At 38.8% G+C, this 26,144-nt stretch overlaps 1 protein-coding gene across 2 annotated transcripts in view; it reads left to right on the forward strand.

The window, feature by feature from the left end:
• grin2bb (glutamate receptor, ionotropic, N-methyl D-aspartate 2B, genome duplicate b) overlaps window positions 1-26,144 on the forward strand; it is a 211,536-nt gene that overhangs the window by 122,993 nt on the left and 62,399 nt on the right. For both annotated transcript variants that reach the window (XM_038292852.1, XM_038292853.1), the window contains exons 4-6: window positions 2,555-2,698; window positions 7,616-7,886; window positions 11,054-11,246. In XM_038292852.1, coding sequence (XP_038148780.1) covers window positions 2,555-2,698; window positions 7,616-7,886; window positions 11,054-11,246 — 608 coding nt within the window. The remainder of the gene's footprint in view (window positions 1-2,554; window positions 2,699-7,615; window positions 7,887-11,053; window positions 11,247-26,144) is intronic.

Here is a 26,144-nt window from a genome sequence, read left to right on the forward strand (position 1 = left end):
AACAGAGCAGTGCTACTACATGTGTGTATGTTTATATCCATCCATTTTCCGTCACGCTTATCCCAAGCAGGGTCGCAAGGGGTGCTGGTTCCTATCTCCAGCTGCTTACGGGCGAGAGGCGGGGTACAGCCTGTACAGGTCACCAGTCCATCGCAGGGCAACACAGAGACAAACAGGACAACCATTCAATCACATACTCACACCTAAGGAAAATTCTGAGAAGCCAATTAACCTAAAAGTCATGTATTTGGACTGTGGGAGGAAGCCAGAGTACCCAGAGAGAACCCATACATGCTCAGGGAGAACATGCAAACTCCATGCAGAAAGACCCCTTATATCCCACTTCCAGCTATTTGATCAAACTAAAATTTTCCATGTGCAAATATTTATATCTCTGTAGATTGAGTGGCAAATTAAACCTCTGAACTAATTGCGGTTTTTGATTCACAGGTGTTTGAACTGAGTCAAGTCTGAAATGGAGCCTGTTGAGTGTCGAGCAATGATCCAGTTTTTGTATTTGAAAGGACGCATACTACTGGAGACTTTCTATGAACTGAAAGTAACTTGGTGATGGTTATAAAGCCCCATTGTATGACCATGTAATAACCATAAGTTACTTTTATTTGATCACAATTCTCCGGTGGTGTGCGTATTACTGCTTGACACTCAACAGACTCCATTTCAGACTTGGCTAAGTTCAAACACCTGTAAATCAGAAACCACAATTAGTTCAGAGCTGTAAAAAACAGCTTAATCTATAGAGTAACTGTAGGCACTTAATAAAAGGCTTAATCTATAGAGATATGAACAATTGCACATGCAAAATGTATATACTGTATATAAGAAAGTTGGGGTCAGGTTTGTTCTGTGTCTCCTTTTGATTTTTGTGTTTGTAAATAGCAAATGTCGAGACTTTGGTTCCTTGTAAGTTTTCTGGCTGTTCTGAAATGAATGTCCTTGGTGGCATCTAAGCGTCAAATAAGGTCCTCAGGGAAAAATAAATGATTACCATGTATTGTATTTACCACAGGGAAAATAACATTGAAAGAAAGATCCTTTGTAAAACCTTTGCCTGACAAAACAGACCGTCTGACTGGCCAAGGTAGAATTCACAGCTTTTGCAGATTTATTGTTCGTTAGAAGAAAAAAACCATTAACACCAGTCTGACCATTGTCTTTGTCACTGCTACAAAACAGGATTCCCATAGCCTAATGCTGTCACCACCATGGTTTACTTAGAAGATGATGTGGTTAGTTTGTTTAGATTAGAATAGAACAAAATAGAATAGAATAGAAAATCCCTTTATTGTCCAACAAGAGCAAATTGTGGCGTTACCACAGCAAAAGATAAAGGTGGTCACACAAATTTGGACCTTAAAAGGTGTATAAAATTACACTAAAAAATAAACAAATAAAATACTATACTGTACAGTGTTTTTAAAATATAACTTTTGTGCATCTGGATAATGAATAATCAATATATACAGTCATGGATATTTTACAGTATTGGATATGTGAAAATAGCAGCAAACACCAGAGATGTGCAAAAATGACAGCAGCATGTTATTTAACTAACTATTTAATCCTAAAATGGAAACTGCAAAAATCAGCAGGAATATGAAAATTTAGTAAGTTTGTTGGGAACAGTGATGTTTATAAAGTCTTTCAGCTGCTGGGAGGAAGGATCTGGGATTATTTGTAAAATAAATACAGAGTTCTAAGCCATGAAGTTTGAGGTAATAATGTTAATTATTAAGAAACTGTAACAATAATAATAATGCATATTACTTCAAATAAACTTCACATATAAGTTTCTCAAAGTGGTACAATTAAAAGTAAAGATTAATAAAAGATATAAGTAAAAATTTAAATATCAAAAATAAAACTTTGAAAAGCTGACTATTTCAGCTCCCTACTCCAATCTGACAGACATTCTTTGAAGAAACCATGGTCAGATCTACAAGAAGGTGTAAATCAGCTTTGCACATACTAACATGTTTGCACTGGTTTCAAACTCCTAAACCTTTGGATAAGGCTTCTTAATGTGTTTCATTGGACCAGATTTAATTAAGGAGTGTCAGACTAAAAAAGGTTTTGCAGACTTTTTCCTTTACCTTTGCCTGTTTTCATCACCATTTATTGTCTCCCTTTCACTTTACTGTTATGTGCTTCTTTGTGTTGATCTATCCCATTAAATCCCAGGAAAACAGGCTCAAGTTTGTTTTTGTTTTACATGACAGAAATTGATGAAGCATACTTTTACAAATAAGTTCTTATTTTAATAAATGTTCATTTGTATTTACATGTTGATCAATGCTCGAAATTAATTAAGAATGTGTTTTAAAATCATTATGCAATGATAGAATATCATGCATTTTTATAGTATATTAAATATTCAGAAATATGCTTCATGGTTTAAACCACTCACTTGTTCCTGAGGCCTTCTGGAGTCGGACATGCTCTGCAATCATCTTTGCCCTACCTTCCTGCTCTGCCTCATGCTGTATGATGCACAACCTTGTTTTCTGATTGGTCCTATGTCTCTGGTTTCCAGGACGACCACTCGATGTTTTTCCAGTTTGGCCCCTCCATCGAGCAGCAGGCGTCCGTCATGTTAAACATCATGGAGGAGTATGACTGGTACATCTTCTCTATCGTCACCACATACTACCCCGGCTACCAGGACTTTATCAACAAGGTAAACACCAAAAAAGAGGCATTGACAGTGTGATCCTATAGTAGTAGTTGCTTTCTTTTCTTTCACAATCCTGGTGAATCACTTATCCATCCTTATATTTTCCCTGTTGCAATTTATTCTGTCAGGACTGTATTCAAGCTGCTGAAATGGTCCTAAACTCATCTGTCTCCAGTCACACATCCTTTGGTTCTAAATTCCTAAATATCAGCATTTCAAAATGTTTAAGCTTGGCAGAGTTTGCTTCAAGTGAATCGCTCTTTGCATTTTCTCATTGCTTTAATGGAGGAGGCCGAGTGGACGGACTTGTCCTTCTGGATGCAGCGACAGCCTGCTTATCTCAGGGAACAGACCCTATAAAATAAAAGGCCAAAGTGACCTCCTGAATAACTTCAGACATACCTCTGAGAAACAGCAGAAGGTTACTGAAAGTCATCAAATCACACCTTAAAGGAATATTGCAGAAGCTCAGTAATCTTTGCTTTAAAGAACCCAATTCAAAGTAGAAAAGGAAATAGTCATATAAAAGAGAATAATAAGCGCTCATTAACCTCTGTGTCTTCTTAATGATCTGGTTTATTTTGTCTCATCTGACTCATCCAGATCCATGCAAAGGTTTGGACACCAGGCCAGCATTTCTCTGCAGATGTGCATAAGTAAAACATAGTTTCTTAAATGATTGGGAACCTTTACTGTTCAAAATGTACAGTTAATAAAATTAGATAAACAAACCCTTTTGTTAATCTAATAGGAATGTGCTGCTATAAAGTCTTTATGGTATGAGCAGAGGGTAAAAATATTTAACATAACTATCACAAAAATCAAAGCAATGCTCTAGTTTCTTTACCTTAAATAGAAAAGTAATAATGATTCCTACGCATATCGTTCCGGTGTTATGTTATACATAAACTTAAGTAAGAAGATTAAAGAGAGATATTTAATATCTTTGTACAGTAAATAAAATCATCCACTCTTGATCTGAAGCTTAAAGGCACAGGGGCAAATTGGTGATTCTGAGCCTGCTTAGCCCAGAAGTGTTGGTTATTCTGGTAGTCTGAAAAAATAAATAAATAAATAAAAATAAGACATTTAAAGGTTTCCCCTTAAAATTGATGCTAGGAAGCAAGTATTTCACAAGAGGTGATCTGTAAATCCTTGTACATTTGTTTTATTAAAATAGTGATTAATTTGCTGCATTTCTTTAAGGATTGTTTTCTATTCTCTTCATCAAAAATCCAATTTAGTGTATTCACAACTGCAAGAATGAGAAATTAGTTGACCTTTCTTAAAACACTTAATGCTTTTAGTACGTTTATTCATGTGTAAATCCTTAAAATGCGATTGCACGTGGCTCAAAATAGGCTGTGAGCCACACCCTGTTCAAATAAAGTCCTTAGGCTCTACTTACAAGGCCATCAGCCTAGACAGGGAACGCATCTTTATGTTGTTTAAGTGTTGAAGCTTGGCATTGTATTTTAAACCTTTCTTCCCATAATGATCAACCAAGCATCATACATATACAGTGAGGAAAATAAGTATTTGCACACCCTGCTATTTTGCATCCAGAAATCACAATGTATGATTTTTTTTAACAATTTATCTGTATGATACAGCTGCAAGTATTTAAACACCTGAGAAAATCAATGTTAATATGTGGTACAGTAGAGTTGGTTTGAAATCGCAGAGGTCAAACATTTCCTGTAGTTTTTCCAAAGGCTTGCACATGCTGCAGGAGGGACTTTGACCCACTCCTCCACACAGGTCTTCGCTAGATCAGTCAGGTTTTGCTGTCGCTGAGAAGCACAGAGTTTGAGTTCCCTCGAAAGACTCTCTATTGGGTTTAGGTCTAGAGACTGGCTAAGCCATAGCAGAAGCTTTATATGCTTCTCCCAGAGCCACTCCTTGGTTATCCTGGCTGTGTGCTTCTGGTCATTGTAATGCAGAGATGGGAAGTAACGAAGTACAAATACTTCGTTACTGTACTCAAGTAGATTTTTCTGATATTTTTACTTTACTTTACTACTTATTTTTATGGCAACTTTTTACTTCTACTCCTTACATTTTTACACAAATATCTGTACTTTCTACTCCTTACATTTTGAAAAATTGGCTCGTTACTTTAGTTCTGAATCATTTCAATGGAGTTACCGTTAGTATTTTTCACGTCATCAATACCAAATTCAATCTAATTGGTTGGGAATCTACGTTGCATTTAACGCACCACTACAAGATGAATCGACAGATTCGGCGGTATTCATTTGCGGCAAATCATTGCAGCTTGGTGGCAGTGGCGTTAGCATAGTAGTATGGACGACGAGATGATTGAAAATGAACACAACGGAGATCTAGTCCTATTGGCAGACATCCATTTAAAATGTAGGCAACGGCATGAAAAAAGTGGTTTCTACTTTTACTTTTATACTTTAAGTAAATTTACAAGCCTGTACTTTGTTACTTTTACTTGAGTAAAGAAGTTTAATCAGTACTTCCACTTTTACCAGAGTATTTTTTAAGAGTATCTGTACTTTTACTCAAGTACGGAAAGTGAGTACTTTTGCCATCTCTGTTGTAATGTTGGAAGACTCAGCCTCGCCCCATCTTCAATGCTCTAATGGAGGGAAGGGGGTTGTTACCTAAAATCTTGCAATACAGTACATGACCCTGGTCATCCTCTCCTTAATACAGTGCATTCGCCCTGTCCCATCTACAGAAAAACACCCCCAAAGCATGATGCTACCACCCCCATGCTACACTGTAGGGATGGTGTTGTTGGGATGGTCCTCATCATTCTTCCTTCTCCAAACACGGTTAGTGGAAACATGACCAAAACATTCTATTTTGGTCTCATCTGATGACATGACTTTCTCCCATGACTCCTCTGGATCCTCCAAATGGGCATTGGCAAACTTAAGATGGGCCTTGTGCTGGTTTGAGCAGCAGAACCTTCCGCGCTATGCATGATTTCAAAGTAGTGTATTACTCAGAGTAACCTTGGAATTGGTGGTCCCAGCTCTTTTCACCTCATTGACCAGCTCCTCCTGTGTATCTCTTGGCTGATTTCTGAACTTTCTTGGGATCATTGAGACCCCACAAGCTAAGATCTTACATGGAGTGCCAGTCTGAGGGAGATTGACAGGTGATGTTTAGCTTCTTCCATTTTCTAATGATTCTTCCAACAGTGGACCTTTTTTCACCAAGCTGCTTGGCAATTTCCCCGTAGCCCTTTCCAGCCTTGTGGAGTATTACGATTTTGTCTCTAGGGTATTTGGACAGCCCTTTAGTTTTGGCCATGTTAGTAGTTGGATTCTTACTGATTTGATGGGGTGGACAGGCTCTTTATGCAGCTAACAACCTCAAACATGCTCCTAATTTAGGATAGTAAATGGAGGGGAGGTGGACATTTTGAAGGCAGACGAACACGACTTTGAGGGTCAGAATTCTAGCTGATAGACAGGTGTTCAACTACTTCTTTGCAGCTATGTTATACGAATAAATAGATAAAAAATCATATTTTGGGATTTTTTTTTTGTAGCTTATGTCTCTAACAGTGGACATGCACCTATAGTACTATGATAATTTCAGACCCCTCCATGATTTCTAAGTGGGAAAACTTTCAAAATAGCAGGGTGTTCATATACTTATTTTCCTCATTTCCCAAATAACGTGTTTTACTTGACCATCTCACCACGGAATGCTTCTACTGTGCACCTAATTTGCCAAATGTATGCAATGTGCATCTTTTAATGCAGACTACAGTAGAATTGAAAGCATGGACCACATTAATCGGTTGAGTCTAGATCATGTAAGACTGTAATTTATTCATTAATTTAGTCTCAGTACAGACACAAAGAACATAAATAAATAAAAGTGTCATAAAACTATATGCGATAAAAAATAAAATAAAATAAAAAACTATGAACATTTTCACCTGTATCTGTTTGTCAGAACTATTAAAAGATGTTAAAGCTTTACATTTCTCAATTCAAAATCATGTACTGTTAATAATCATTATAAAGCTATAAGAAGACTTATAGATGTACACAAAAAAATTAAATTTTTAGATCTCTGTGAGAACCATCTTGCTCTTGAAGGCCCCCTGCTGGCCAGGAGGTCATAAGTAGGGGCTAACTTTGCTCGTGTCCTGGGGCCTCTTTCCATTCTGGTGTCAGACTCTGCATTCCAGTTGTCTAATGTCTCATTTTAAAGCATGCTTGTCTAATGGACTTTATAAAGACAGGACATTAATGGAACATGAATAGAAAAAGCGGACAGATTCCAAATAAACACTTTGAAAGCCTTGGGGAACTGTTATCTGAAACAGATGGCGCAAACAAAGTATAATGAAAAAAGGAATAATATCCGGTTATACTGAAGGCTGTCTGATACTGCATTATCAGATTTATGAAAGCTGTCTTCCTCTGTTAAGGTGTTGGAAAATAGATATTTTCTTAATGTGTGTTTAAAAAGGAAGTAAATGTTATAATGTGAGACCAAAGTTGATTCTGTTGAGTAGAATCTTAATTTTTAAGCCTTTTTTTTCAAGAGTCATTGTACTGTTAGACTAGAGATTAAGATAGGGCTCATGTTCTCACCTTAAACTGTTATTTAGATTGAAATGCAGTAGCAGATAGAAAGTCATCTTTATGCATTACATCTTCCTTATGCCATCGATGTACCATAGTGCCTCCACAGCGTCTCTGTAGACTTGGTATCTCATCTCATTTTGGTTCTGTTCAAAAATAAAATTGATTGCTCCTTCCAACTCTTAAGGGATCTGTATAGAATAGCTGTGTAACCTTCTGGGAGCTGAAGGAGGAGGAAGGGACATCTCAGTCAGTTTCGTTCCAGTACATCTCCTTCACAGCAACTGTGTATATCCCACACTTTCTCACTCAGTTAATCTCTTCCTTTTCCAACCAGGTCCGCAGCACCATTGAGAACAGCTTTGTGGGTTGGGAGCTAGAAGAAGTCATCCTGCTGGACATGTCAGTGGACGATGGCGATTCAAAAATACAGAATCAGATGAAGAAACTGCAGAGTCCTGTCATCCTGCTATACTGCACCAAGGAAGAGGCAACCACTATTTTTGAAGTGGCCCACTCTGTCGGGCTGACAGGTTATGGCTACACCTGGATTGTACCTTCACTGGTGGCCGGTGATGCAGACCATGTTCCATCTGTCTTCCCTATAGGTATGCCAAGAATTATTCATTCATATCAGTACCATGTAATTGGACACTAGGAATGCAACATATGCAGCCAATGTACACTGTCAGGAATCCATTCATTGATTCAGCAAGAAGAGCCTTGTAGAAGTATTCACGCCCCTTGGACCTTCTCATCTTTTTCTAAAGTAACATAACTAAATGTAAATGCAGAAGTGCATTTGTGAGGTGAAAACAAATTGATACATGGCTCTAATTTTTTTTTCATTTAAAAAAGAAAATACAATTTAAAAAGCATTGGGTTACTTTTGTATATAGCAGTTTATCAATGTAGTGGCAATTCACAACACGTCATCTCAAGGCACTTTACGGAGACAATTCAATCAGATTATATACTCAGACTGGTCAAACGTTTTATATCTACGGAACCAACTGATTGTATTGAGTTATTGACTTTCAAGGACATGTAGCGACAAAGGAGAGGAAAAACTACCTTTTAAAAGAAAAAACATTTTCAGCAGAACCAGGCTCAGGCTCATTTGTCTGAAATAGCCAATAGTAGAATAGAGAGAATGTAGCAGAATGATAAAAAGTGGTCCATATGTCCTCCAGCAGTCTAAGCATATAGCGGCATAACCATAGAGATACCTCAGGATAACCTGAGCCACTCTAACTATAAGCTTTAACAAAAAGGAAAGTTTTAAGCCTAGCCTTAAAAGTAGACAGGGTGTCTGCCTCACAGACTAAAACTGGTAGTTGGTTCCACAGGAGAGAAGCCTGATAACTAAAAGATCTGCCTCCCATTCTACTTTTAAAAATTCTAGGAACCACTAGTGAACCTGCAGATTGAGAGTGAAGTGCTCTGTTAGATAGATAACGAACAATCATATCTCTGATATAAGATGGAGCTTGGCCATTTAAGGCTTTTTATGTGAGAAGGAGGATTTTAAATTCTATTCTGGATTTAACAGGAAGCCAATGAAGAGAAGCCAGGATAGGAGAGATGTGATCTTTCTTTGATCAGCGATTTGGATCAGCTGAAGGCTTTCAACTACAGTTTGTGGGCTCTGATAGTAAAGAATTACAATAGTCTGGCCTTGAAGTAACAAATGCATGGACTAGTTTCTCAGCATCACCCCTGGACAGGATATTTTTGGAAATGAAAGAAGGAAATTCTAGAAACCTCTTTGATGTGGGATTTAAATGACAGGTCCTGATCAAAAACAACACCAACTTTTTTTTATGTTATTTTATTATCTGAAATCAGTTTAATCCCATCCAAATGAAGTGTAATCAGCTTCTTTTTCAAAGACTCTGGTCCAAAGACTATAATTTCTGTTTTGTCTGCATTCAGGAATAGAAAGTTTAGAATCATCCATGTTTTTATGTCTTTTATGCTTGTAATCTATGTACTGGGTTACCTTCATCTGGACTTATAGACAGATATAGCTGAGAAGAATTCCTCCTGAAATCTGTCAGATAATAAAGATTTAAACCAGTCTAGAGCTGTTCCTTTAAATCCTACAAAATATTCAAGTCTTTCTAAAAGAATATTATGATCAACTGTATTAAATGCAGCACCGAGATCTAACAGGACAAGTACAGATACAAGTCCATTATCTGAGGCCATGAGAATATCTTTACTGCCTTTCACCTGAGCTGTTTCAGTGCTATGATGAGCTCTAAAGCCAAATTGAATCTCTTCAAAAGGTCATTATTGTTTAAGTGCTGACATACTTTTTAAGCAACTATTTTCTGAAGAGTTTTAGATAAGAAAAGAAGATTAGATATAGGTCTAATTGAAAAAGTCATTTAGATTCAGTGAAGGTTTCTTAAGTAAAGGTTTAATTTCAGCTACCTTAAACCTACCTTCTAAAGGACAATTTAACAGAGCTATGGCTCTGTGTGAGGTTGGAAACTATTAAAAAATAAATATCTTATTCTTATTTTCCATATTAATGAATTTAAATATTGTCTTTTTTTTTTTTTTTTTTTTACAAGGGCTCATTTATAAGCTGCAGACTGTTTTTCCAGATGAAACAGGATTTGTGTCGACAAGTAGAGCGGGGAGCATTATTCTTCAAAATAAAAGAATCTTTATTAAACCACATAGACAGCCTTCTATTAGTTAATGTATTCTTTTTTAAAGGGGAAAAGTATCGTAAAGCCACATGAGATGGAGCTCAGGTGTTGCATGATCCTAGTAGCTCTGTGTTAGAGCTGGTATATTGCCTCTTGGCATAACATTTCTCAGTTTCAAGCCAAACAAACAAACAAAACAAAAAAAAGAAAGCAAAATACAGGAGTACAACAGGTAAACTTTTTAGCATCGGTGCAGATTAACGGAATCAAGGGGGCTCTGAAGCTCTTACTAGCTTTACTATTAGAAGGCCTTGCAATCTGCTCGCAAAAAGTACAATACAGAATTGGAAGGAGAGCTGTCAGGGCTAGGGAGGCTTTAAGAGTTTCAGACAAAAAAAAAAAGCAAACCACAATGTTTAGATTTTATTTGTAAAACAAAAAGTAAAAACCGAGATTATTTGTATTTCAGATAAAATCCCAATTTATAACATTAGAGGTTGTGGTTTTTAGACTATGTGCTGCATAAGCTATTACAATACCGATTAGTTCCTGTCCCAAATGGACATCTCTTATTTGAGTTGTTACAGCCCACCCGTCGCTTCTAATGGAATTCAACTAAATGTCTCAATATTTTTTGTTTAGGAAATGTTTTAGGACTTAATAATTTCCAACAATAGATTTGTTTAATGAGCATTGCTGTTTTATTGTTGGCACAGTGGTCCATTTTTATGCTGAACCCCCAAATTAATAATTTTCTTTAACGTTTCCCCCTGGGGGTGGGGGGCGGGGGGGCAGTGTCAAAGTCTAGGCGGATGTTGTGGTTTTATAAGGTATACTAGGTGGATGATTCCTGAATTTCATTATCTCTCATCTATCATAGTAAGAATTTTATTTATTTATAAATTTGTAGTTTAGCTTCTGTATCAAAATGCCTTGACTTTATTTGCTGTGTAAGTCTTTACCTTCTGGGAATTTTTACCAGCTCTCTGGCTGTTTTTTTTTTTTTGCATCTTTGCTCCTCAGTCTAATATCGCTCCCCAGCCCCCATGTTTCCTTTTTCTCACCTCATCTCTTGTCCTTTATTTCTCTATCTCCTTCACTCTCTCTCCCAGGGCTCATCTCTGTGTCATATGACGAATGGGACTACAACATCGAGGCCAGGGTACGTGACGCAGTGGCTGTCATTGCCACGGCAACCTCGACCATGATGTTGGACCGAGGGCCACACACCCTGCTGAAGTCCAGCTGCCTCGGGACACCTGACAAAAAGGGATCCAGCACTGTCCACTCCAAGGAAATCTTGAAGTGAGTCTGTGTTCACATGGTGGAGTTAACGTGTAAAAACAGCTTGACCTGATTACTAAAGGCCAATACAGAATTATTCTAATTTCTAAAAGAAAAGAAAACAAATTTAGGTTTACAAGCATTTTACTTCAATATCAATTCAGTACTTTGTTTTTACTTAGATTTAATTGCTGAAAATATTATCTTATTCAGTGGTATGCCATGGCTGTTTTTCTATAGGCAAGATATAACAACAGGTACTTAACAGAAAAAAAATTTAATCAATGTTAAATCGCATCATGGGCCAAAGAATCAAAATAAAATTATTTTGTGAGGTTCCTAACATTACTCAGCCCTGGGTTGGATGTACTTATACAGACATTTAGCATTTCTTAAAACATCCTGACAAAATGTGGAACAAACAAAGACATGCCCAAAATAAATCCACCTGTGCTGAGCCAGAGGATCCAGCAGACTGTTAATGAAGACACACTCCTTGACCCAAATTAATACCCTTTCTGAGGCTGACTACAGCTTAGTAATTATAGCGCAGCCTCTGTGAGGGACATACTTAAAAAACAAACAATGTCTTCAAAGGCCACATCTCTGCCCAGGGCAACAAGCCATCCCTGTATGGACCTTGAAAAGCAATGGGGAAACATACGAGACTCAAAGGTTGATTTAACGTTCCAGATGACTTTCAACGTAACTTGAAGGGCAAAAAAAATCCCACCTTGTATCATTCAAGTAGAATTTTTCCAAATTAAGAGTGTAATAAATAAAATATACACTGGCTTTGATAATTGATCTTCAGATTGTACAAAGTTTTCATATGAACATATGGGGATGTGGCAACAGGACTCCCTCACGCTGGCGAGTCCTGGTTTATGTGTTCATCAACAGGAAAACATTGCAGTTAACAACATCCTTCAGAAAAAATACCTCTTTTGGACCATCCCACCTGTTCTCACGTGATTTAAATCTTATTTAATGTGTTTGAGTATGGATGGCAAAGAATAGTCACACAAGAGTCAGACAGACATTAGCTCCAGACTGTAGATGTTTGTTTTTCATGGAGCTACATGGAGGAATGTTTCCACAGACACTCACTGAAAACAGTCCAATAAGCCATTTTAAAATTATTCAAGAGCACTAATCAATACTGAGTCTTTTTTATGATTATAGCTCTGTTTTAGGTTTTCAAGGCTAATTGTGTTAAAGATGATGTTTATCTGCATAAACAATTATTTGATTGGCTAATATTTGGCAACAATTATTTAGTTGTGCTGAAGTTTGGGAAAATCTAATTAGCCAGTTTGTCCTGTCTTCATGGTTGAACAAGCTCCAAGGTCACGATAATGTAGGGTATGGATCAGGCCCAGAAAATTCAGCCCGACTCAAACTCAACTTTATCAAGGCCAACCAAAAAAAACACTTGAATTGTGGGCCTAAGGGCAAGCTAAACCTGTTGTGAATAAAAATTTTTATACTGATTCAGTCCATACTTTAGTAGTTCTCCACTGCCCTGCAAGGAACGCTCAGTTAAACCGCGCCCAGCAAGTGCACTGCACAGTGAGCACTGACCCATAGCTGGTCCAGAGTGCCAGGCAGGGCCACGTTTATCTGCACACTGCATGCTCTGCTCGTGTCTAGTTACCTGCTGAATTTCACTTCCTCCATTTTCACAAAAGAGTAGACAGCAAGTAAAATACTAGTCCTTGATTTTATAATACGTGTTACTACATCTTAAGGCTTATATCACATGAGACAGAGGAAAATAGTAATCTTAGAGCCTGACCTGAACTTGACCTGCACCTGACCCCCCTGTGTTAAATCAAAACCCAAACTTCAGGTCAGGCTCAGGTTAGAAAGTTTAGAAATACTCCATGCTAATGAGGTAATGAGAGGTCAAGTGTGCAAGTAGAGGTTTGATATCATGATTTAGTGTTAAAGATTGAAGCTCTATCCTTCCGGTTCTTTTCCCTGAAAAGAGATCACTTGGGACAAACTCTTTAAATACCAATTCATAACTTATATGTATTAAATAACCAGGAGACATGACAACAGATTCTGATAAAAATTGTAATCTTACTCAGATTACAGAAGTTGCTTAGAATTTACAGAATGGCAGCTGATCACCTCTCGGGAAGTGGCCCCGATAAACAGTTAAAAAGGCATTTCATACATCTCCAGTCTGCATCATCTTATTTTACATCATACGCCTTAGCAGATGAGTACACATCATGGCTCCAGCCTTATCAAAATATTACGCTTCATTTTTAGCTGAAGGGCACCGCTCTCATTCCAATACCAAATCTTTGCTGTGTACAGCATGAAGATTATAACTGTATATCCAGCTGTTTTATTTAAGAAATATAAATTTACCTCTCCATCCAATGCTTTCCAGGTCATATGTTTTTATAGTCTATATTAATACATATACTTTTCAGTTGAAAATACTTTTGTTAAAAATATATATATTCTACTATTTTCTCTTCTTCAAACTACAGAAGATCCAAAACAAAAAAAGCTCCAGCATTTAACATTTAGCGATTTCTGCAATTTTTAGTTTCTTTGCTTTTATGGCATGTTTGAGTTAAGTTAAACAGTTGGTTCAGGCGTAAATAATATCACCTCCAGGTTTAGTCATAAATTTTAGTAAGATGTTTAGAGCATTATTACTTCTATGAAAACCAATAACATTTTGGATTCTGAATCCTGATATGAATCTGATGGAGAATTTGTGGATGTAGCTAAAGATTAGAGTAAAGGTCAAGAGGCCATGATAAATACAGTAACCTAAATACCAAGGGTTTGAGGTTTGTATTGCAAATAGATATTTTTTTATATGATTACTTAGCAAGATTTGAATAATTCTGACATGATATTTTAAAATAGAACATGAAAAAAAAAAATGTATTTCTTTAATTTGATGCTTAAATGTTTTTGTCCTTTTTGCCTCTAGACATGTTTTTTGTCATTTCTTGTCAAACTTGAAAAAAAAATCATTTAAATAAAAAAAGGGGTAAATCTAGATCTCCCAGTAGTAATTTTGGGCTTAATTGAATGAGATAAATGCAGGATGTATGTGGCCCAAAAATTTAATTTTTGGTCCTTTGACTCTTTTTTGCTTGTTTTGTCTCTTACTACCTCTCCTTCCTTTTTTCACATCATTTAATGTGATTGTAGTAGTTATGGTGAAGTGCTGCCCTTGCCGGCATGGATTTTTAGCACTTGCTTAATGGACTCTCCCTTCCTTAAGTTATACACTCTCGTTCACTTCGATGAGCTCTTAAGGGTGACTGGTTTTGTCACCAGAGACACATCATTAATAGAATTAAGAGTTTAGTTTAAAAGTTTAGTTTTAACTTTGAAAGGCTCTCTTGAAAACAGGTTGGAATGACTTTTATGTAGGGTTAGGACAGCTTTTAAAGATCCATCACATCTTTTGTCAATTTAACAACAGCTATTAGAGTTCAGACTGATGAAGACATATATATTAATACAAAAGAAGAAATATATGTTAGACTATTGCTTCAATCAAAATCTAGTGTGGCAGAGGTGGTGTGTTAACACATTCTTCTCTTATTGCAGGGGATACACAACTACAGGTTCTTGTCCAGTCGTAAGACATTAACTAATTACAGATTCAGTTTCAGATTCATGACATGGCATTTATCTAAAATTTGTATACCTTTTAACCGGGGTATTATATTACCTTACACTTTTGGCCCACTGGCCACTGGGGCTATTGGATTTCCAAATTTACATGCCACTCAGCATTTTCAGCAGCCACAATTTTGTGGTTAGAAAATTAGGTTTCATGTAATTAAAACTGAAGTTTACTTAAACTAGATTTACAGTTTTTGAAAATGTGAATGACCATTGTAAATACTCGTCAAACTACATGAAATGTTTGACACTACCGGCCATTATGAAGTATTCAACTCTGATATATTTTTCCCTTTGTAAAAAAAAAAAAAAACAAGACGCGGGAGATGTAATAACCTTGAGTCACATTTAGATTTACTCATTATTTATGATTACGTGTGGGCAAAAGCTACAATTAAAATAGTTAATAGAATGCAACCCGCCAAAGTTGGCAGTAGGAGTGACTGTCCTACCTGTCCCAGTTGAAATTTAACAAATTTAACTGTTAAACTAGGTATAGTGCCAATCCCTATCCACTAGTTTATTTCAATAGCAGTTTTTCAAAGGTAAGGGCTGTGCCTCAAGGAAGTTGTCTTGGGCTGCTCCTTAACACAATCTTTACAAACGATCTTCCATCTGTTTTAGATAAAGCAAGCATCTCAATGTTTGCAGGTGGTTCTACTATATATTTAGCAGAAACTAATATTAGTGAGTTAAATACAAAACTACAAAGAGAGCTACAGTTAGTGGTGGACTGGATAAGGAGCAACAAACTGGTTGTCAATGTATCTAAAACTACCTGTTTAGTGGTTGGAACCCCTTTTTCTCTACTTTCCAAACCGAAACTTGAACTCAGCATAGAGAAAAATCATGTTGATCACAGAGAAGAGGCTAAACTTTTGGTAGTGATAATTGATAATAGATTGTGTACGGACAGACATGTTCACTTTAAACACAATTTAACACTGAAATAAAATGAGGTGTTTATGCATCCATGTTATACATTGACCTTTTAAATAATAAAAAAAAAAAATCTAAAGTGTTTTTTTTAAAAGTAGAGAACAAAAATTGTTCAGTGTAATATATAGACAATTTCCTGATTCACATACTTTATAAATAACCTGAACTGACCTTTTTTTTTTTTTTTTCTTAATGAGAGCAGTGGGCTTTAGGCTGACCTGTAAGGCTTTAAACTAGGCTTTCAATGGCGACAAAGCCATTCTGAAGCACATATCAAGGTGCTGGATCCATATTTATTTTTGATTATGTTCATGGTGGAGAATCATGCTTCACAGCAGCAGATTGAGCCAAACATACTCATAATGTGCAGGGTCATCTTTGAACACCATTTCACTTTTCTATCACCAGTTCACCAGAACTCCTTTCAGCAGTCCACACTTTCTTTCACTTTTTCTCATCATCTTCTCCTTCTTTCCCATCACCCAGTTTGCCTCAGGTTTACCTGCTGTGTCTAAAAGTAGCTAGCAGCAGCAGCCCTGTTTGACACAGCTCATTGGCTAATTTGTATCATGTGTAGCCTGGTCCCGGAAGCTCTGGAGGGCTTTACCGTACAAGCAGGAAAAACGGTACAAGTGAAGTTAGACACCGTCGTTGGATAACATGTGGTAATTTATAAATATTTTAAATCAAGTTGGGTCTGGATTAGCCAGCAGGTGGGTCCGGATCTGTACTGCAGTCCGCTAATCTGTGAACTCTGGTATAGTGTGTAAAGTGATGTTACAAATGGTATTGTCACATGGGAGATTGGTGGACCCCAGGAAGAATAGCTTTATGCTTATGCTGAAGCTAATGGGGATCCAAATTAAACAACCAAACAAAGAAATAAAGAGCCCTACATCAGGTCTAGAACAGTAGTATGATTTGCTCATACCTGAGAGATTAGAAATAGGAGATAAATGGTGAATGCAGCATTTTCTCCTAAACAAACTCTCTTACAAATGATTTAGTAACAAATGTTCCTGCGAATGCTTTTAGCAAAAGCCCATTGTTCCCAAAACATTTGCAGTATTTAGCATTAAAGTACATAATTGGAAACACATAATTCAAAGATTTTTCACAGAATATGTGTCATTGTTTCACATTAAGGACCTGTCTAACATTTATTTTTTTGTATGTCAAAAAACTTTGCAAGATAAGAAACAGAGTGACTTCCATACGTTTCTGACTCTAAGCGCAGAGCTCCACCTTATAAACTTAAATTTTTGTTGATTTCTGATTATATGTCAGATTCCCCTACATCTTTGCTTCCTGTGCTTGAACACAATCATTACTGAATATAAAGGCTCACTTTGCAAGCTGCACCTCCGTTTTTTAGCTGTTCAACAAACAACCATAAAGTTAAAATAAAAAGTATATGAAACAAAAAATAAAAAAGACCGAAGGTTAAACTGTTAAGTTTGATAGAGCTAAAAGTGAGAATTGAGTATGACTCAGACTTCATCACACCATTGATATCCAGGTTCTCTTATCAAACTTGGAAAATCCAGGATGTTTCTTAGTTTGAACAGCATGGCTAATCATGTGTATTGGACCTTCTACCATTCCAGTAGTTTCTTGTTTTTATATTTATTTTGAAGAGATTGCTTTAAATAAATAAAATCTTGACCAGATGTAAAACATAACACTGTTTTTACATATCATTCAGTGTTGTCGAATATACAGCGCTCTTCATAATTTTTATAGTGCTGATCATTTTCTATCCTTGGCTGGGGGTAGTTACTATCAGTTTCACTAAAATGGTGGTGATTTATTTCCTGAGCCAATAAAAGCCTAAAACTGAAAGCAAACACAGATGTTGGTTTATAACACGATCTCCTCTTATCTTTATCCTAACCCACAGGGATCTTTAGATGAAAACATAATTTTCCTGTTACACTGAACCTCCTTGGTGAGCTTTTTGGCACTTTGCTTAGCGAGAAATCCGTATTCAATGATTAATCCTCATTTAACTTCTTAGAGCATGCTTGCACTGTTCAAATTGATCCGTGATTTCACAGCTAATTGACTGCCCAGGGACAACTGGATTAACGGGGAAAAAAGAGGCAAAGAACAACACAAAGAAAATGCGTGAAAACTATCTCAAAGACATACTGGATACGCTGCTTTAACTCAGTGTCTTAAAAAAAGCATTCACTTTTACAACCATACAACCATACATGTATTTTAATGGGGTTTTATGTGGCACAAAGTAAGTGGGTATTTCTAAAGCGAAAGGAAAATTTAATGCATTTTTAAAAATATGAAAATTAACAACTGTGACCTGCGTTTGAGTTTGGCCCTAGTTTCTGTGATGTCACCCCTAAATAAAACTTGTGATATTATGGAGCACAGCAAACGAGCAATGAATACTAAACCCCACCGAGTACCGCTTACCTGTTCCCTGTAAATTTAAAAGCGTTTGAAACAACTTCTAGCCTGCCAAAACATAGTCATTCACCTGAATTGACAGGCCAGTCAAGGGAAGCAATAATCAGAGAAGCAGCCAAAACATTTATACACTGCTTAAAAGATAAAGGGGACACTCAGATAACACTTTCTAGATCTGAATTAATGAAATATTGTTATTGAATAATTTGGCATGTATAAAGTTGAATGTACTGACAACCAAATCACACAAAATTAAAATATAATCTATTAACCAATGGAGGCCTGGATTTAGAGCCACACACAAAATTAAACACACTACAGGCTGATCCAACATTGACGTAATGTCACAATGAGGCTCAGTATTGTGTGTGGGCTCACATGCCTGTATGACTTTTCTACAACACTCCTGATATGGAAGTGGATAGTCTCTTGAGGGATCTCCTCCCAGACCTAGACTAAAGCATCCGCCAACTCCTGGACAGTCTGTGTTGCAATGTGACTTTGGTGGATGGATCAAGACATGAGGGACCAGATGTGCTCAATCGGATTCATGGCTGAGAAATCGCCAGTCCATAGTCTCAATGCCTTCATCTTACAGGAAGTGCTGATACACTCCTGCCACATGAGGTCAAGCTTTGTCTTCCATTAGGAGGAACCCAGGGGCCAACCACACCAGCGTAGGGTCTCACAAAGGGTCTGAGGATCTCCTCTCTGTACATAATGGCAGTCATGCCACGTCTGGGGACCACATTAAGGGCTGTTCGGCCCTCCATGGTGTCTCCAGACTCTAAGGTCTGTTACATGTGCTCAGCGTGAACTTGTTTTTATCTGTGTAGCACACATGCCACCAGTGGTGAACTTGCCAATCCTGGTGTTCTCTGGCAAATGCCAAGCGTCCTGCATGGTGCTGGGCTGTGAACAAAACCCATCTTTGGATGTCGGGCCCTTATACAATCCTGATGGAGTCAGTTTCTAGTGGTTTGTGCAGACACATGCACTTTTGTTGCCTGCTGGAGATCATTTTGCAGTGCTCTGGCAGTGCTCCTCCTCATCCTCCTTGCACAAAGTCAGAGATAGCGATCCTGCTGTTGGATTGTTCCCCTCTTACGGCCTCCTCCATGACTTCTGGTGTACTGACCTGTTCCTTGGTTTGACTCAAGCCTCTGGACACTACGCTGATAGAAACAGCAAACGTTCTTTCCACAGCTTGCACTGATGTATCACCCTTGATTAACTATACTACCTGAGCCAATTGTGGGGGTTGTAGAGTCTGTCTCATTCTACCACAAGTGTAAAAGCACCACCCACATTCAAAAGTGAGCAAAACATTAGCCAGAAAGCTTAGGTACTGAAAAGGGGTCTAGGGTCCCCACCTCAACTGCCTCCTCTTAATGTGAAGGAGCAGCGGCTCTACTCTGAGTCCATCCGGATGACTGAGCTCCTCACCCTATCGCTAATGGAGAACCCAGACACACTATGGAGAAAACTCATTTTATGCACTTGTGTCCGGGATCTGGTTCTTTCTGTCATGACCCAAAGCTCATGAACATAGATGAGAGTAAGAGCATAGATTGACCGGTAAATCAAGAGTTTTACTTTTTGGCTCAGCTCTCTCTTCACCACAACAGACCGGTACAGTGCACGCTTCACAGCAGACGCCGCACCAATCCGCCTATCGATCTGCCGCTCCATCCCCAACCTGGAAAAGGTACTCTACCCTTTTCCGGCTCAATACCATGGTCTCACTGATCCTCATTTCGGCTGCTTTACACTCGGCTGCGAACCGCTCGAGTGAGGACTGTAGATCACGCCCTGATGAAGCCAATAGAACCACATCATCAGCGAATAACAGAGACACAATCCTAAGGCCACCAAAACAGATCCCCCCCAACACCTTGGCTTTGCCAAATGTTGTCTATAAAAGTTATGAACAGAATCGGTGACAAAGGGCAACCTTGGGGTCCAACCCTCACCGGAAAGGAGTCCAACTTACTGCCGGCAATGCGGACCAGGCTCTGACACAGGTCATACAGAGACCTAACAGCCCTTATTAAAGGGTCCCGTACTCCATACTCCCGGAGTACCCCCCACAGGACCCCTGAAGGACATGGTTGAATGCTTTTTCCAGATCCACAAAACACATGTAGACTGGTTGGGCAAACTCTATTGCACCCTCCAGGATACTGCTGAGGGTATAGAGCTGATCCAGAGTTCCACGGCCAGGGCAAAAACCACACTGCTCCTCCTGAATCCGAGAATCGACTATCTGATGGACTCTTCTTTCCAGAACCCCAGATAGACCTTACCAGGAAGGCTTAAGAATGTGATCCCTCTGTAATTGGAACACACCCTCCGGTCCTTTTTTAAATAGAGGGACCACCAACCCAGTCTGCCAATCCAGGGGAACTGCCCCTGATGTCAATGCAATATTGCAGAGTCACGTTAACCAACACAGCCTCACAACATCCAGAGCCTTAAGGTACTCAGGGCGAATCCCATCCACCCCTGGGGCCTTGCCACGGAGGACTTTTTTACCCAACTCAGTGTCCTTAGCACCAGAGTTTGGGGAACCCGACCCTGATCCCCAAGGCTTTGCTACCTCAATGGAAGATGTGTTGGTAGTATTAAGGAGGTCTTCGAAGTACTGTGCCAACTGACATATGACATTCCGAGTCGAGGTCAGCAGCACACCACTCCCACTGTAAATAGTGTTGGTACTGCACTGCTTCCCCCTCCTAAGACACAGGATAGTGGATCAGAATCGCTTCAACGCCATATGGAAGTCTTTCTCAGGAGGGGCACTCTGCAGTACCCCCCTAAGGACTCCAAAGATGGTGGGTAATGCTGTTTGGTGCATAAGCACACACAACAGTCAAAACCCATCCCCCCACACATATGCAGAGGGAGGCAACCCTCTCGTTCACCGGGGCTAACCCCAACGTACAGACTCCAAGATAAGGGGCAACAAGTATGCCCACTCCTGCTTGATGCCTCTCACCAGGGGCAACTCCAGAGTGGAGGAATGTCCGGCCCCTCTCAAGGAGACAGGTTCCAGAGCCAGAGCAATGCGTCGAGGTAAGTCCAACTATCTCCAGTCGGAACCTTTCAACCTTGCGCACTAACTCGGGCTCCTTCCGCACCAGAGAGGTGACATTCTATGTCCCAACAGCCAGCTTCTTTAGCCGAGGACCAGAATGCCAAGGTCCCCACCCTCGTCTGCCACCCATCACACATAGCACCTGAACCCTTTGGCCCCCTCCTGCAGGTGGAGAGTTCATTGGAAAGGGGACCTATGTTTCCTCTTCGGGCTGTACCTGGCCGAGTTCCATGGGTAAAAGCCCGGCCACCAGGCACTTGCCAGTGTGCCCCACCTCCGGGCCTGGCTCCAGAGTGGGGCCCAGGAGACCCGCGTCCAGGAGAGGGAACACTAGGTCCAATTATCTTACTCATCATAAGAGGTCTTTAGGCTGCTCTTTTTCTGGTCCCTCACTTAGAACCTGTCTGCCTTGGGTGACCCTATCAGGAGGTATAAAGCCCCCAGACAGCATAGCTGCTAAGGTCATTCGGACACTCAAAGCCATCCACCATGATAAGTTGGCAGCCCAGGAAGGGGAGGCTGTAAAGTTTTGCTATAAAATATGTTTTAGTCATCATCAGTTATATTATATGCTCACTGCATTTATTTGATGTATCCCCCCCCCCCCCTTTTCTTTGTTTGTTTGTGTCAGGTTCAGTTTGAGGAATGAAAGGAAAGGGGGAAATTATGCAACCTTCTATGGCACAGCATCTCTAATGTACAGGTGGAGGTTGATGTATTACTGCAACTTTTGCCCTTGTTTTTGTACATAATATCAGGAGCACTTATGAATGCCATTTAGGATTCAACCACCAACAGCATTGAGACAACAACGGGACTACAGCCATGAATATTTCAGGCCCCAAGGGACACTTTCAGACACACGGTTGGCTCTCAATCATCCTTCTGGCACGCACTTGGGATGCAGCATGCTGTTTGTGTGTCTGTGTTGACCTAAGAGCAGTGTGTACGGGTATGTGTTCCCTAACTAGCCATTCCATTTTCCTTCTCTCTGCTGAGAGGAGGAGGAGAATATGGATCGAATGATCTTGATTCCGTCACTAGGGGATAGTAATGCTCTTACAAACACACACAGACACCTGCGCTGCACACTCACCTAATTTCATTCCATTCCTTGAACAACCAACTCCAGAGACAAAAGCAATAATAAGGCCATATGTCTCTGCAAGTTCCTGTATGGCTACAGGCCACCATGGACTGCATTCGTGCTGCATTAGCATGACATCTTAAAAGCGCTGATGGACAGGGACGGGAGACCCAAGTGAGTCACCTCGATTTGTTCAGGGGCGGTTCACCCACTTCACTCATAGAAATATGCAAAAATAAATGTACACTCAACAGAAATAACAAAAACAGTAAGCATCCAGCACATTGATCTCCAGAGGACATACATTGTTTCCTGTTAGGTAAAACAAAAATAAGGAGCTTCACATTGTTTTAAATAAGGCAGCACTTTAGCTAATGTAAATCCTGCTGTTCTATTAACACCAAGAAAAATGGGGAGAAAGCTGTGGACAGGGTTGAAACTGGTTTAGGTTATAAAGCAGCATGCTAGATTAGAACATCTCACAGAGAAACATTACCCCGACCAAGACAAATGGTGTTGGCAGCACCCTCCAAGATTTGACTTCGAAATTAAGCCTCACCTCCCAGCAGGGCAGCGGACCTAAACATACAGTTCCCAGCCATCTGGGAATTTATATTTTGTGATACTTTAAGATGTTTTTTGCCCTCCCAATTAGGCGTGGTAAATATCTTATTTAAGCTGATGGTATTTGGGCTGTTATATATTGTTTATGAACACACAATAAATGAAAGAGTGATTCGAACTCAAATCATGGTCACATGGTCAAAACAGATAATTCTGCACATACATGGAATAAATTCACCACAACTTCTGTTCAAAATAAGAGTTTATTAAAAAAAAAAAATCATTCAGCTCCAGGTCACACATATTTCAGTTTAAAACTCTTTACTAAAACTAGTGAAACTAAACTAAACTACTATGTACAAAGAGGAAGGGGAAACATGGTTGAAAACCATATTACAGTTTAAGATGGATCTAGTGTTTGAAAACCAAAGTTTATCTGGAAGAATTTGGGATATGACCAACTTAGTTTTTCACTAATTTAGAGAAATTGGGATGTTTTCAGACAAACTCACAATGCAAATCCATGAGGTGAATAAAGCATTATTTGGCCAAATAATCCTTTATTAAATTATTTTCTTAAACCGGAACCAATAACCTTTAGTCAAATGATTCTTTACCCTATTTGAAATAGCTAGCAGCGAATAGACATGAAGATTCCATTAAATGACTTTTGGACACATGAACACTAATGTTATATCAGTGTTTAAAAACTTAAATGAAATAAAGCTTGTCCAAGCTTCAACAACAGCTAAAAACATGTTTCTGTATAGCATAGCGTAGCATGCAGTCCATCCTGTTAGGTTTGTCTTTACTCATCAGTAAACACATGAAATGATCAAAATCATCAAGAGGCATATTGTTTGTTCTGTCCCTAATTGCACCAGACCTGCAAACCTCTGTTCATGTCCATGTGGTAGGCTTGATTTTTCATCCAGCAGCAGCTTTGCAGGCAGGCTCACAGCAAGACAGGCTTTCTTGTCCATGTGGCTCACACCAAGGGTTCCTTAGGAGACTTTCTCCGACAGTCTGGCTCTGTAAGTTCTGAAACTCAAGAGAAATGTGTTGCAAAAAGTGTGTTTTGCAGCAGTTTTTTTCTGATAAGTCACCATCATGACTTGATCAGTCTGCAGATCTGGGCATTTTTGGGCCTGGATCTCCATGATGGCTTCTTCCTACGTGAACCCCCTGGCAACTTCATGGGAGAGAGAGTAAAATCCTGTGTGTTGTGGTCTTTACTGGCCTTAACAGAGGGGTGGCAAGTCACACCTCAGTGGGAGTTCCTGTGGTGGCAGTTAGTTGGAAAAGGGGTGGTGGTGGTGGCAGAGGTCTTACAGCTGTTCATGGGTCAAAACTACCTTTTCTTCTCTGGTCATCATGTCAAAATGAAACATAGACACTGGTTCTCAGTGTCCAAAATCATGATCATGGCACATGAAATAACAACAGTAACTCATTTTAGAATAGTTGTAATTGTATGAGGGTGGTAAGGTTCAAGGAGCATGAATCCTGCGGCAATACCTGTTTCCAACATTACTGTCTACATATATAGCTGTTTGTAAAGCAGCTTAAAAAGAAAAACATCAAACACATACACTGCTGACATCTTTTCTTGTTGAATGTCACCTTTAAAGTGGTGTTTTTTTGCCGGCAGGTAAGAAACTTTATTGCATTGCTTAATCGGCCCAATGAAAGTGTCTGTCTTATAAATTCTGTGCTTATTAGAAGACGAGCAAGCCATTCCAGGGTGCTTCTGGGTATCGAGAGCTCCCATATCTCCTCCAGAATTACTTCCAGAATCTCTGTTGGATGTATATTTAGCAAGGCTATCAATAGATGCATTGCTTTTTCCCTAAGCTATTACATTTTTTCAACGTTTTGTATTAGATCTCTTTGTTTAACCTGTGTGATTTTCGTTTTGGCTACATGTGGTAAGACAGGCAATTGTCTGTTTTCCCCATTTTAATCTCATGAAACAAATACAGGGTTGATTTATTTTTTCTTTTTTTTTTAATCATAAACATTTGGCATGAACTCTCCTGTCTTTTCCTATTCTAGTTCCTGTGGCAGACTTACTCTAAATTGCTTCTATAACTGCAGCACTGCTTGACCCAGCCATGGTTTTCTATGATCATATGTAAGCTTAATGAAGTTTTTCATCAGCAGATCTGTTATTCTAATCTTCTTTTTTGTTTTATGACCAAAAATAAAGGACAAGTTTTTCTTATGCCCTCTTTTGCTTCAATGTCCTTTCTGTAAATGCAATTGCTTATTGGATGGTGCACTTAATGTAAGCAAACCTATTTAAAATTTGCATTGCAAAAGTATTGACAACCTTTAAACGTTTGTCTTATTACAACCACAAACTTCAATATGTTTTGCTGGGATTTTATGTGACCATCAAAAAGCAATGTATGACTGTAAGGAGAAAAGAACATTTTTTAAAACCCTTTCACAAATTTTTTTTCGAAAGAAATAAAAAAGTTGCACAACTATATTGACCTGTAAATAAATACTTTGCTTAAATTGTTCTTGCTGTGTTCTTGGGTTAATGTCTACAGCAGCTTTGCAGCCAGAGACTAAAATGTTACTTTTGGTCAAACTTGAGCAGATCAAGCAGCTTCAGTGTTCAGACATAACAGGTTGGTTGTGGGCCAGAGCACCATCTTCAAATTGTTAGTTGTGTTAACTTAAAGTTTCTTCGCTGTGTTTCCTGATGCTGTTTGTCCACCGGTGATTTTAGACAAATTTTCTTTGTGTTCAAGAAACAGATTTTTAGTGACTTTAAACGTAGGTGGACTAGTTGGGGAGTTCAGAGGTGCATCATACTTCAACAATGGTGTCAGAATAAAGGGGCTTTATTCAAGCCCATGCAAGTTTTTGAGCCATAAATTTAGTTCTTTTAACTAACACTGATGCCCCGTTATAGTCTCTCATCATAGTTCCAAATAGGATACACTGAAGTTGTGCTTGTAATAATGGCAAAATGTGGAAAGGTGTGATCCATTTAAACAGTGCTGAATGTCTCCGCAATTCATATTTCAGATCAAACAAAGAGCTATATCTGTTCAGCTCAGATTGTAGATAAAATATTAGTTTTATTCAGTAAGAAGACAAATAAAATGAGATTAAAGAA

The sequence above is a fragment of the Cyprinodon tularosa genome, unplaced genomic scaffold (genome assembly GCF_016077235.1).
Source record: "Cyprinodon tularosa strain WSP-4 unplaced genomic scaffold, ASM1607723v1 ctg318, whole genome shotgun sequence".
In the NCBI taxonomy this organism is placed as follows: domain Eukaryota; kingdom Metazoa; phylum Chordata; class Actinopteri; order Cyprinodontiformes; family Cyprinodontidae; genus Cyprinodon; species Cyprinodon tularosa.